Genomic DNA, 13,510 nt, shown 5'->3' with positions numbered 1-13,510 from the left:
CCCCCCGGCGCGGGCCCGCCCCCCCGCCGCACAATCGGAGCTTGTCTGTGGGCGGAGGAGTCGCGCCGGGTGCGGCGGCCCCGCGCCAGCCCACTGATCCCATAAAATATTATTTGTGTTTAAAAATTCCAGTAATTGGCTATGCAGCCGCTTTTTCCGAACCCCGTGCCAAACGCAGTAAAATCACAGTCCGACCGGGGTTATTTTCATCATGCAAATTCCCATTTCTGTAAACAGGGTTAAAGCCCCTGGAAGGGGCCGGGCTGGAACCAGAGAAGAGAAGCTGAGGGACGTGTTCTCGGACTCTGGGAGCTGGTCAAACCGGGGCTCCGTGCCTGGGATTGCTGGCGTAGTTGGGAGTGTTACTCAGATAATCCTCCCAATTGCTGTCCCTTGAAGAACATGCTGGACTCTGCTGGGTAAAAACCCTCATTGCCTTAACTTCCTCCTTGTCTTCCCACCCGAGTAACTGGCGTCACTAAATCATGGACTATAATGTTTACCTTCTCTTTTATCATAGAAGCAAACCGAAGCCCAGAGAGGGAAAGCGGCTTGCCTAGGGTCACACAGCGACTTTGTGCCACAGCCCATACTATTACATAGCTGGTCTGACTGCCCCGGACTCGGGGACCTTGGAAGAGGAGACTGGAGCAGACGCCCAGAGCAGTTAGGGCAGAAGGCCTCAGGGTTCCGCTCTGGCTGGGGGCCAGCATGGTAGCTGGGGGAAGTCTCTCTCTCTCTCTCTCTCTCTCTCTCCAAGCATACCCACTTCCTGTCCCTCTGGAGCTCCACCTAGAGAGGAGGAGGAGGGAGTCCTTGCCAGGGGAGCCTCTGCCCTGCTCCACCCAGTGAGGGCGGCTGTCTGGGGCAGAGAGCCACCGAGAGGAGGGACCAAGAGGAGGGACCGTGGGTGGAAGCCTGAAAGGGACGGCAGGCGGGATTCTGAAGCTGGAAGGACAGTTTGGGCTCAGAAAAGAGTAAACTGGGCCAACAGGTGGCACGGTGGTTAAGGCGCTGGACTTCCACATGGCTGACTTCAGTTCAAGCCCTGGACCTGGTGGCTGCCTTCTCACTTTCCCTCTTTCTCTCTCCCCGGCTCTGATGAAATCATCACCAATACAGTTAAATAATTATTTTTAAAAAGTGAAAGTCAGTGTAATACAATATCGTAACATAAAGAGCATAAGAGAAAGCTCTTTCCTGGGGGTATCTGTCAATGGAAGACTTCAAGATTCACTTTTTTCCCTCCACAACCGAGTTTTTTCATAGCAGCCAAGCCCCCTCCTGCCTTCCTCCACTTCCCCCTGTGAGCCTTGTCCTGGGAGTTCTCCTCCCTCCTGTTCTCCATCTCCCCTCTCCTCCCTCCTCTTCAGACCCTTGGAGAGACTATGAGGCCCCTTCCAAGATAAGCTCTCTCTGACGCTGCCCTTAGACCACCAACTCAGCGAGGTTAACGAAAGCAGTTTATGGCGCTTTTTGCAACAAAAACCAAAAAGCATTTTCCAAAAGTGGCTGTGTGCTTGCTAGTCCCTCCACTGTGCCCATCCAAGCACGTGCACACACACACACACCAAACAAGAGTCAGGTTGTGGCTGAAAACAAGGCCGACCCTTCTGGTGGTTCCGGATTGTTACAGCAGAGTGGGCCGCCTTGTGTGGCAAGGAGCTTCCGGTCGCTACAGGCATCTCACCACGACGGGAGGCTCCCTGTCCAGCCACGGGGCCAGAGAGATCCCTGCACGCCCTTTGGCTTACTTGCTTAGAAATGAATTCCAGGCCTAGGAGTCCAGCTACATTACTGGGCCAAAACAGATCCTCATAATCAACCTGGATTCAGTCAGTGTGTAAGTATTTTTTGTCGGTCTTTGAATAGAAATCTGTCGAGGTGAGTGTTACCAAAGGGAGCCAGAGAAAGGACTTCAGCTAGGAAAGACAGGAGAACTTCTTCCTGGGGTGGGGAGCGAGAATGCAGGGGGTGACGGTGAGGGGCCTGGCCGAGGAAGGATAGAGAAAATGGAAAGCCCTGCCTGAACCCGGAAGGGCACTGGCAGCCGAAGACCCCCAGTGCCTTCAGAAATCATTCCAGAGGGAACAGCAAGCACAAAGGTCCTGAGGCAGGAGCTATCCTGATGGGAGCAGAGGAGAGGGTGGGGAGAGGAGAGGGGAGGGGCAGAGAGGTGGTCAGATCACTAGTCTTATAAGGAACGGCTTCTCTGAGTGAGACGGACAGCCACTGGAGGATTTTGAGCAGAAGACGGACATGTTCTGACTTTACTTTTAAAAGGACACCTGTGACTGTTGAGAACAGACTAAGAGGGACGAGGCTGCAGTGGGACAGGTTAGGGGGTGTTGCAATATTCTAGCAAGAGAGGGTGGAGGCTTAGAATGGTGAGCTGAGGGGGAGAGGGCGAAGACAAGCAGATGGGGGATGTATTTTTTTTTTTTTTTGAGAGGCTTTTGCTATAGGGCGCGTGCGCTCACCAGACAGACAGAGAGACAGAGAGACAGAAAGCGAGAAATCACCTCCCCCGGGGGGAAGGCCACGCCGCAATACCCTCTCCTCCATTCTCCTCCCGGGATCCTGGGCACACACGCACACGCACCCGGCGTGAGTTTTAAGCCACCGGGTCCGGGACTCGAACCTCAGTCAACCACGTGGGAGTCCAGTGACATAGCCATTACGCTAACCACTGGCCCCAGATGGGGGATGTATCTTGAAGGCAATATAAACGAGGTCTGCTAAGCGTGCAAAGAGTAAGAAAGCCTGTCCCCAGAGTTCCCGGCACATAGCAAGAGCCCCCAGAGGTCTCACCTCCTCCCAGGGCTCATCTCAGCCCACTGGAGTTCCTGTCCTCAGCCTTACCTGCGGCTGGAGTGGAGCCCTGAGTGTGTCATGTTGAGGCGAGGAGTCCTTTCTGCCGGTATTGCACAGCGAGCTACTGCCGGGGTCTTGTCCTATGAGAGATGCCCTTCACACCAATCCCCTGCCTCACCCCAGGTCCTAACCCTCCAGCTCAGCACACCTAGCACCTGGCGGGAGATTTAGGAAGCAGGCAAATGCCTCATCCCTAAATGCGCTGAGGGCTCTATGTGGGAGACTGTGACTCAGAGCGTCTGGAGAAAGCTGAGAGCAGTCAAGTTCCAGAGACGTCCACCCAGGCCACATTTGGTGAAGCCACAATGGCTCCTAGAGGTGTGTGGTCCACAACCCACACATATGATGTCACAATGGGATTTGGAGGCTTGGCTGGCACCTTGGAGCTTATTTTTGTTGGAGACCTGGAAGCACTGAGATAGGGCCCTCTTCCCTCACAGCCTGCTGCGCCCTCTCCCACCCCAGGGAGGGAGGATGGAATGGATGGCGTGGGTCCCATGACCTTTCCCCCATTCAGCAAGTGGATGTGCAGATCCTCCTCAAGGACAGGCCGGAGCAGAGATGACCACGAGTCTCGATCAGTAAGGAAGTGCCGGTTAGAGAGAGTTGTTTTTTGGGGGTTTTTTTCCGGTTTTTTTTTTTTTTTTTTTTGAGAGGTTTTTGCCATAGGGCGCGTGTGCTCACCAGACAGACAGAGACAAAGAGACAGAAAGCGAGAAATCACCCCCCAGGGGGGATGGCCACACTGCAATCCCTTCTCCTCCATTCTCCTCTCAGGATCTTGGGCACGCATGCACACGCACCTGGTGTGAGTTTCAAGCCACCGGGTCCAGGACCCAAACCGCGGTCGACTACATGGGAATCTAGCGACATAGCCAGTACGCTAACCGCTGGTCCCGAGAAAGATGTCTTTTAACCCACTATGATGCAGTAAGGATTTCAATAAGCTTCTCTTACGTGCCAGGTGCAGACTATGTGGTCTCGACCATCAGAAAGGAGTGCCAGGCTGAGGGCATCTAAGCTAGGAACGCTTCAAGGTGAAGACCGGTCTGGCTTTGAGCATCTTTGCGTAATGGTGGTATTTTCATCAGGCAGAGAGGAGGCTGGATAAGTACTCCGGATGGTGGGAACGGCATTCCACAGCCTGGAACAGGCAGGCTAAAGCAGGAATGTGGGGTGAAAGGGTTAGCTGGGAGATGGGAGAAGAGAGGTGGGGAGGGCCAGAGTCCTCCTTCAATCCCAAATCCCTTCCTGGTCTGAGGTTCCCCCTCCTCCCTCACCATTTTTTTCCCTTCTTTTTTGAAAGAGGAAAGATGGGTGAATGCTATCTCCAAATCTGTCCCTGAGATGACACCAACAGAGGACAACCATGACAAAGAGAAGGAGGAGGAAGAAACGGGGTGTGTGTCCCCACCCGGCACCCTTGCCTTCTGCCCAGCTCACTGACTCTCCCGACCCCCACTCCAGTGTCCTGCTTTCTGGTCTGCCCTGACTCTGCCTTGGTCTCTCATGATCCCTCCCCCTCCGTAGTCACCTCTTCTCTGTCTCCTCCCCAAACCCTGATCTGATTCTTCCTCCCCCCTTTGCTCAGGAACAAGACCCTCCTTGCAGAGCCCAGGCAGGAGTCCGTGTGGGGGCTGGTGGCCTGGCCCAAGCCTTCCCAGGAGCAGGCCCCATGGTGGGAAGAGGAGTATTTCTCCCTGCCCCCCCTCACTGGGCCCTGCCTCTGTGAGTGCAGCCTGAGGACCAAGGTGATGCTGCACCCCCAGCCCACCCCGGCCTCCTGCTTCATCCCGCCAACCTTCCCAGCCTTGGCATCCAAGAAGGAGCCCACCTCTGTGGAGGACCAGCCTCAGAGGGAGCCTCGTTCAGCTTGCCACACGAAGGCCCCCAAAGCAGGGCCGAAGCTTCCTCCCAAGGCCAAATTCCAGTCCTGCCCTAAGGCAGGCAAGGCTTCCCAGGCCCTGCGGCCGCTGGCCCCCATGGCAATTTGGCCTCAGGTTCTCATCAAAAACCCTGCCAAGAGCTCACCTCTCAAAGGTCGGCACGCACCCGCAGCCAAGGAGGCCGCCAGCTCTCTGGGCACAAGCGACAACCCCTTACCGCACCTCTCTTCAAAATAAATATTTTCTTAGGTCAGCACGCGTCTATTTCTTTCTCTCTTCTGTCCCAAAAGAGAGAGAGAGAAAGATCTCAGGCATTTCAGAGGAACTCTTTTGTTCATCTGTACAATAGCCCTGAGAGGTTGGATATCCACTAGCATTTGTAGATGAGGAACCAAGTTCAGAGAATTCAGTTCCTTGCCAAAGGAGCAGGGCTAAGATTTGGTGTCAGATCTGTGTCAGAAGCCCAGGTCCCATTTCTGGGGCTCATCCTGGAGACATCATTGACAACACAATGGACACAAGACAGGGAACCTCAAAGACCTTGAACCCTATCTCGCAGTCCTTCTTTTCTCTTTTCCTCTTTCTTTCTTTTTTTTTTTTTAGAGAGATTTTTTGCATGTGTGCTCACCGGAGAGACAGAGAGACAGAAAACAAGAAATTCCCCCAGAGGGGATGGCCATGCCACAATCCTTTCTCCACTCTCCTCTCAGGATTTTGGGCACACATGCCCATGATGAGTTTCAAGTCGCCAGGGTCTAGGCCTCCAAGCACAGTCTGCCGTGTGCAAATCCAGTGACGTAACCATTATACCATCTGCTGGTCCCCACAGCTTTCTTTTGATTGAAGTCTTAAGGCCAACTGTCCCCATAGGTAACCATTATACCATCTGCTGGTCCCTACAGCTTTCTTTTGATTGACGTCTTAAGGCCAACTGTCCCCATATCTCCAGCCTGAAACTCCATTTCCCTGCATATGATGCTCAGATCGAGACAAGCAAACACGTTTACCTCCCACCTTCCTCTCAGACTCCTGCCCAAGATACACATGCACTGAGAAGTTTTTTCCTCTCGTATTCTCCTTACCTCCTTTGAAACTTAGTTCATAACTGCCAGCTCTGTAGCCTTCTGCTAGGTGAGCCAGATCCCACATGGTTGACCGTGGTTTGAGTTCCAGCACCCATGGTTTAACATGTTGGGGTTGAAAAAACCCTGGGGGAGCTTTCGTCCTCTCTCTCTCTCTCTCTCTGTGTGTGTGTGTGTGTGTGTGTGTGTGTGTGTGTGTGTCTTTCTGTCTGTCTGTCTGTCTCTGTCTCTGACATGCACATGTGCCCTCTGGCAATTTTTTTTTTTAAAGGCAAAAGTCAGGGCCAGCAGGTGGTGCGGAGATTAGGGCAGCAGGATCCCACATGGCCGACTCCACAGTTTGAGTCTCGGTCCTGAAAGCTTGAAAAACACGACAGAAAAGAAAGAAAGAATGAAAGAAAAAGAAAGACAGAAAGAAAGAGAGAGAGAGAGAAAGGGAAAGAAAGAAGGGAAAAGAAAAAGAAAGAGAAAGAAAAACACTCCAGACACATATGTGTGCCCAAAATCATAAAAGGAGAGTGGAGAAGGGATTGTAGCATGCCCATCTTCCCTGAGGTGTAATTTCTCACTTTCCCTCCCTCTGTCTCTCTCCAGCGAACATACGTGCAGAAACTTTTAAAAAAGCAGAAGTTTTGGCCAGACCCATGGCATAGTGGTTACGAGAGCCAGAACCCATGCATGTGACGGTGGTTGGAGTCCTGACTCGGGAGGTCTGAAAAACACTGGGCATGGGGTCAGCAGATGGCGTATTGGTTACGCCACTAGACTACCACGTAGTTGACCGCGTTTGAGTCCTGGCCCTGGCAGCTTAAACCTCCACTGGGTGCGTGTGCGTGCATGCCCAAAATCCCAAAAGGAGAATGGAGGAGAAGGGATTGCCACATGGTCATCCATCCTGTTTCTGTCTCTCTGTCTTAGTAAGCACATGGGCCCTATAGCAAAAATCTCTCTAAAAAAAGAAAAAAGAAAAAGACAAACACTGGGTGCATGTGCATGCATGCTCAGGATCCCAGTGGGGTGGGAAAATGGAGGAGAAAGGACTGTGGCATGACCATGCCCCAATGGGAGGGCAAGGGTACTTTCTTCCTCTCCTCCATCTTCCTGTCTCTCTGTCTCTCTCTGGTGAGTGTCGTGCCCTCAGGCAAATTAAAAACGAAGCACACTGGGGCCAGCAGGTGTGTGGTGGTTGCAGTGCTGTACTCCTCAATGACCTACCATGGTTTCAGTCCTGGACCTGGCGGCTTGCTTTCTCATGTTCTCTCTCTCTCTCTCTCTGTCTGTGTCTCTCTGGTGAGCACCCATGCCCTATAGCAAATGAAAAATAATAATAATAGTAATAAACAAAATTAAATACTTTTTTTAAAAGCAAACTTAGTTTATACCCAGTTGAAATGTGGGGACCAATTTGAATCCTGTGATGCATGACAGGTCAGAATCTGAGCACTTTCTAGATATCCGTAGATATTAAAGACTTAAATTTGTTTTTATGAGAGAGAACGGGGGATATTTTTGACAGGGTCTTGAAATTGCTATCCTTTGTCTCAGCCCCCAACCACCCAGCCAGTGAGGACTACAGGGGAAGAGCACGACACCTCGCCTCTTTAGGTTGGTCTGGGACTGAAATTCAGACTTCCCGTGTGGTACTACAGTGACTGGGCCACGAGGCTTAATTTTTAAATAATAGACTTTTTAAAACAACAGTTTTTAGGTTTACAGGAAAAAACTGAGAAAACAGTACAGAGCATTCCCCCATACCCAGTTTCCCCTATTATTAACATCTTAACATTAATACAGTACCTGTGTTATAATTAATGAACCAATATTGATACGTTATTTTGACCTGAAGCCTCTAATTTGGATTTCCTGAATTTGTACCTGATGTCATTTTTCTGTCCCAGGACATTTCGACATCATGAGTCCTTATGAGTCCCTTAGCTCTGACAGGTTTTTAGGCTTTCCTTCTTTTTGATGACCTGGACAGTTTCAAGGAAGACTGGTCAGGTATTTTGCAGCATGTCTCTCTATTGGAATTTAATGTTTTTCTCATGACTAGACTAGGGTCATGGCTCTGGGGAGGCAGGTCACAAACAAAGTGCCAAGTGAATTTCAGCATATATAAGATGTATACAACTATCAACGTGGTTTGACACTTTTTTTTTTTGGAGAAGTTTTTGCTATAGGGCGCGTGCACTTGCCAGAAAGACAGAGAGAGACAGAGAGACCGAAAGGAAGAAATCACCCCCCCGGGGGCATGACCATGCCGCAATCCCTTCTCCTCCATTCTCCGCTCAGGATCTTGGGCACGCACGCACAAGCATGAGTTTAAGCCACCAGGTCCGGGACTTGAACTGTGGTCGACTGCAAGGGAATCCGGCGATATAGCCAACTGGTTCCTTGATTATCATTATTATTATTTAAGTTTTTGTCATAGGGTGTGTGCACTTTCCAGAGAGAGAAAGGGAAACTGATAAATCATCTCCCGGGAGGATGACCACGCCACAATCCCTTCTCTTCCATTCTCCTCTCAGGATTTTGGGCACGCACGCACACACGCCTGGTGTGATTTTCAGGCCACCAGGTCCAGGACTCAAACCATGTCTACATGTGGGAGTCCAACACCTTAACCACCATGCCACCTGATGGCCCTATGATTTAACCATGGATGTGGCCCTTGACCACCTGGCCAAGGAGGGGTTGGACAGGTTTCTCCCCATGAAGTCACCCCCGCCTTCCATCCTGTACTCTCTGTAAGGAAGTCACCGTGAACAGCCCAGGCTCCCCTCCTTGAGGGCAGCATCTCTATGTACATTTCTTAGCTTTCTTCTGCATGGAAGGTTTCCCTCTTCTTCCCCATTTGTTTATTTACTCAATTATGTATATCAGCATGGATTCGGGGCTGTTTATTTTATTCTTGGTGTAATAATCCCATACTAGTGTATTTCTTTCATTGCACGAATTGTTCCAGTTTGGGCCACTGGGAGCTATTTCGGGTGACTCCCGTGTTCCTCTGACACAGCTGCCGAAGTGCGGGGTTTTCGTTTTCGCTTCCGTTGTGTTTGTTTTAAGCGCTGCCATACTTGCCAGCACTGCAAGACCTCCAGGCTCACCTTGGCCATTTCCTGTGCTGGTCCTAGATCAGCCACTTCTCCAAGGAGCCCTCTTTCCGCCCCCTGGAACCCGAATCCGGGCGCGCGGCGTGCTTGTTACTCGGGCAGCAAAGACTTCGTTTTAATTTTTTATGTGATAATGGTATCGAAGTTATCTTTCTTAGATGCAGATGAAAGATTCATGGTTGAAATAACATAATGTCTGTGATTTGCTTCAAAATAATACGGGGAAAGATGGGGGAATACAGAAGAGATGAGACCGGCCGTGAATTGCTCACTGCTGAGGTGAGGTGATGGGATACACTGTTCCGTCTACGCTGTTCCGTCTACTTCAGTACATGCTTGAAATTGTAGAGAAGGATTTTTAAATATTAAAGTGAAACTCGGGACTCTGAATTCTGACTTTCTCTAGAAGCCATCTTGGGGACTGTCATGTGGCCTGCCTTCTTCTCCTCGCTCCCGTGGGATGTGTGCATGCTTTGTGGGACCCCTGTTCTATAGGCCTCCGGGGCCTCTGCTCACTGGCAACCTGGGGATGGAGGGTCTCCTCACAGATCTGGGGGTGCTCAGCACAAGGAGGAAGCCACAGCTCCCATCAGCCTGCCACGTGCTACAGCGCAACAGGCCCCCAGCCAGCTGTGTTTTGCAGACACAGTGTTGACTAATTCCTCCTCGTGACAGTCCTAGGAAGCTGGCATCTGAATTCACAACGGGGAAACCGAGGCTGAGAGAGACATAGAGCACCATGGCCGTGTCAGCCGGAGCTCATCCTCTGAGCCCACCGAGGGAGAGCGGACCTGGTGTGCTAGGTGTTTTCCATTTGCCTCTGGGTATCTGCTATCCCACCTTCTGCCCTTCCTCTGCACCCAGAGGCATGCTGTCACCCCTCCTGGGCCGCATCGCACAGCTCCTGGGCCTGCGGCTTCCTGAGTGGCACCGGTGGAGGCACCAGCAGGTCAGACGAAGGATAGAGAGAAGTGGGCATGCTTTTCCCTGCATTTTCCCGGCTGCGCAGGCTGGGCAACGGCTGTGCTGCCCCACTAGAGGCAGTGTCCTGTGGGTAGCCCTCTCTGCCGCCCCTGCACCACTGACATCCAGGAGTCACCTACCACTTCCTCTTGGCCCGCCAGGCCAGGGGGGCTCCCTGCTTCCCACTCTGCTTCGGCATCCCATGTGGCTTCCCTTCATTAAACGCTCCTCAGCACCCCCACACACCATGGGACCTGCTGCTGCACCTGCTGCCACGGAAGGAGGCTCCGGTCTCACTGACCGTCAGAGAAAGACCGAACTCCTCTGTCCTGGCCTCAGTGCAGGCATGAGGCAGGAAGGGTCCCGAGCAGCGGGACACAGGCTCTGGGAGTTCGGGTTTACAGCCTAGAGCTATTATTCACTTATTTATGTGAATGAATTATTTTATTTATCTTATTTATTTATTTTAATTTGACCAGAGAGGGACAGTGAGAGAGAGAGAGAAAGAGAGAAAGTGAGACAGCAAGCTGCCAGATCTGGGACTCGAACCATGATCGGCCACGTGGGAGTCCAGTGCCCTTAACCACCTCGCCACCTGCCAGCCCCAGCGGAGAGCTTTTTAAATGAATGTGCTGGGTCATTTCTTCTCCTTTCTACGTCGCTGCCCAGGGGTCCTTCTGTCACTCCACCTCTGGCTCTTGTATTCCCTGCTCTCCCTCTCTCCGTTTGTCCCCATTTCTAATTTCTGTCTGCTGGGGCCTCTGTCTCATCTTCTGTCACTCCGGCCTCTCAACAGCAACCATTTTTGCTGCTGTCTTTCTGGACTTCCCTGACTGATCTCCTTATGTCTCTGTCTCTCCCTCCCTCCATGCCTGTCTCTACCTCTTTGTCTCTCTCTGTCTGCTCCATATCTGTCTCCCACTGATTTGATCTTTTATTATTATTATTACTATTATTATTGCTGTAAAGCACCCCCCAGGGGATGGCCATGCCACAATCCCTTCTCCTCTGTTTTCCTCTTGGGACTTTGGGCAGGCACGCACACCCGGCATGTTTTTTCAAGCCACTGAGTCCATGTAGGGTTCAAACCACAGTTGGCCATACAGAATCCAGCCATCTCTCTGGCGGGATGGACAGCTCTCTCTGTCTCCACCTTCCCACCCCTATCTTGTCTGGCTTCTCCTGATTTGGGGTCTCTCCCTTGTCTCTTGTCCTGCCTCTGTCCATAGCTGTCTTTGTGGCCTGAGCAGAAGGTGCTGTACCAGGCAGAGTCCCAACAGGAAACCAAACGCACCCTGGTTGTCTCAGATGAAGAGGCTAAAGAAAGGCGTGTTTGGAGAGGTAGGGGAGGAAGCAGGGACGGCACCAGAGACTAGCCACTAACGCAGATGCATGCCCTCCCACCCTCTGCTCCTAGACAATCCTTGTGTTGCTAGTATTTTAGTTAGGATTAGATTTTGCAAAGTGTCAAAGAGAAATCAGATAACAGTTACTCATAAAAGATAAAATTTAATTTCTCTTACACATTCCGAAATCTTATATAAAGTAATCTCAGAGTTAGATGGATGGATTCACAAAATCATCACAATTCTAGGCTCCTTCTGTCCTTTCATCTTGTCTTTTTCAGAACATGACTTCTACCTTATGACCCATAGAGCTGCTCAAGCTCCAGCCATCACACCTACATCCCAGTCAGTGACTAAAAGAGACTTCAAAGGATTCTCCTTCCATTTAAGATTTCCTGGGGTCAGCCAGTGGCGTGATGTTTAAGGCAGCTAGATCCCACATGGCTGACAACATAGTTCTAATCCTAGACCCAGTGGCTTGGAAAATGTGGGACATATGTGTGTGGGTGCCCAAAATCTCAAAAGGAGAAACGTGAAAGGATGGCTGTGGGACTACTCCCCACCTCCACCTTAGGCTGGTGCTTTCTCACTTTCCCCTCTCTTGCATGAATGCATAATCCCTCTAGCAAAAACAATAATAATAATAATAATAATTTCCTGGAAGCCCTACACACTGCTATTGGCATATCCTGGCCCAAAACCCTGTCTCGACCATGCTGAGCTGCAGAGGAAACTGGGGGTTTTATTTTTATTTATTTATTTATTTTTATTTAATTTTTGCCCTTCCTGAGTTTATTTGGGCTGCCCCAGGGTGGTGGGCCATGAGCCTAGAAGAAGGCGTTGAGCCTCTTGGTGGTGAAATGTAGCTTCTGCCAACGACGATGCAGGAACTGATCTTGGAGCTGCAGAACCACTTGCCAGCCAGCAAGCCAGTGGGCTGCACTTGGCCGGCCACCTCCCCCACCTCCGTGATCTGCTGGGCGCCTTGTCACGGTAGCACCGGCTGACAGCGCCAACTGCGGTCGGGTCCCAGTATGCCCGGCACACGCTGCGGGTGCTGCAGGGAGACATAGCACGGCCAGACGCCTGAGTTCTCCGTCTGCAGCAGGGGCTTCTCGAACACCTGCCCACAGCAGACATTTTCCTCTGAAGACGTCTTCCTCTTCTTTAGCTGAGATACAAAGTACCAGGAGCAGGACTTGGCGACCACGACACTCTCAGGCAGCAGAGGTTCCGGAACGAGTAGTATTGGAGTGGGCAGTGCCCCACATCCTGTGCCCTTGCAGTGTGCCTCAGGCTTCCGTGGCACACTCTCCACTCTCACTTCCACCCACGAAAGGAAACAAAGAACTCGAACCCTCCATCTTCTCATCTGCAGTCAGGCGCCTCACCCCTTAGGCCACGCGGCACTTGGGTACACGCACAGCGAAAGCATCTGGGAGTCTCCTGCTAAGGGAGCAGATGAGAATGGGTCCCAGGGAGGACTCCGAGCAGTTTCGGCCGCAGCTAGAACGGTTGGTTCTGCAGCATTTGGGAGAGGGAGGAAGCAGCTGGAGAGCGTGCCATTGCAAAGTGTGTAAGGAAAAGGAAGAAACAGCTGGACCTCTCTCCCACCCCCTCTTCCTTCCAGGAGCCTCCTCCAGGAAGTCCTCCCGACAGGTGCCGCTTTCCTTCCTGCCATGACACTGGCAGCTACAGCACTTAGTCACAGACGCTCATACTGAGACCTCCTGCGTGTGGCTGAGACCTCCAGGCGTGTTTCTGTCCTCACTCTTCTCCACTTCTCAGCAGCCTGTGACATGACTGGAGGCGCCTGCTGAAACCCCCACCTTCCTACCCCTCGCACGCTCAGGCCAACGTCCTCGTCCCTTGCCATCCCCGGCCTCTGTCTCTAGCTCTTGTGCTAGTCCTCCTCCTGGCCCAGGCTGGACTGCCTTTTTCTCCCGCCTTTCCCGTGGCCTCATCTAGGGCCATGAATTTATAGACTCCTGCTTAAGGCCCGAAGATTGCTTCTCTAGCCCCAACTTCAGTCCTTGGGCTGTTCACCTTCCGTCTTCATGGACATCTCAAATGTAATAAAGGTTGAACAGGGACCAGCAGTTAGCGTAATGGCTATGTCGCTGGACTCCCATGTCGTCCACCACGGTTCAAAGTCCCGGATCCGGTGGCTTAAACTCACGCCGGGCATGTGTGCGTGCGTGCCCAAGATCCCGAGAGGATAATGGAGGAGAAGGGATTGCAGCGTG

General features: G+C 51.8%; 1 protein-coding gene and 1 long non-coding RNA gene across 3 annotated transcripts in view; one reads left to right on the top strand and one right to left on the bottom strand.

Annotated features, from left to right (window-relative positions):
• The window catches only part of LOC102469845 (uncharacterized), a 27,700-nt gene extending 24,509 nt beyond the window's left edge, over positions 1–3,191 (bottom strand). Inside the window, exon 1 of the long non-coding RNA XR_334571.3 lies at positions 2,863–3,191. This is a non-coding gene — a long non-coding RNA (uncharacterized LOC102469845). The remainder of the gene's footprint in view (positions 1–2,862) is intronic.
• Positions 3,192–3,279: 88 nt separating this feature from the next.
• LOC102469409 (uncharacterized) lies at positions 3,280–5,007 on the top strand. 2 transcript variants are annotated; one of them, XM_006148587.3, is made up of 4 exons: positions 3,280–3,455; positions 3,839–3,911; positions 4,181–4,274; positions 4,466–5,007. In XM_006148587.3, the coding sequence occupies exons 1-4, from the start codon at positions 3,354–3,356 to the stop codon at positions 4,995–4,997; spliced, it is 801 nt and encodes a 266-aa protein (XP_006148649.2). In that variant the 5' UTR covers positions 3,280–3,353; the 3' UTR covers positions 4,998–5,007. The 2 variants fall into 2 exon arrangements, with proteins under 2 accessions (XP_006148649.2, XP_014443313.1); XM_014587827.2 differs by having other exon boundaries at positions 3,282–3,469.
• Positions 5,008–13,510: the final 8,503 nt, after the last annotated feature.

This window comes from Tupaia chinensis, unplaced genomic scaffold (assembly GCF_000334495.1).
Source record: "Tupaia chinensis unplaced genomic scaffold, TupChi_1.0 Scaffold000238_1, whole genome shotgun sequence".
NCBI classification, from domain to species: Eukaryota; Metazoa; Chordata; class Mammalia; order Scandentia; family Tupaiidae; genus Tupaia; species Tupaia belangeri.
Note: the sequence above shows the minus strand (reverse complement) of the source record. Positions and strands in the feature narration are given on the sequence as shown.

Coding starts and splice junctions, on each gene's coding strand:
- LOC102469409 (XM_006148587.3), top strand. CDS start 3,354: ATGGATGGCGTGGGTCCCATGACCTTTCCCCCATTCAGCAAGTGGATG. Junction 3,912..4,180: donor TAAGCTAGGAACGCTTCAAG/GTGAAGACCGGT, acceptor CTTTTTTGAAAG/AGGAAAGATGGGTGAATGCT. Junction 4,275..4,465: donor AAGGAGGAGGAAGAAACGGG/GTGTGTGTCCCC, acceptor CCCTTTGCTCAG/GAACAAGACCCTCCTTGCAG.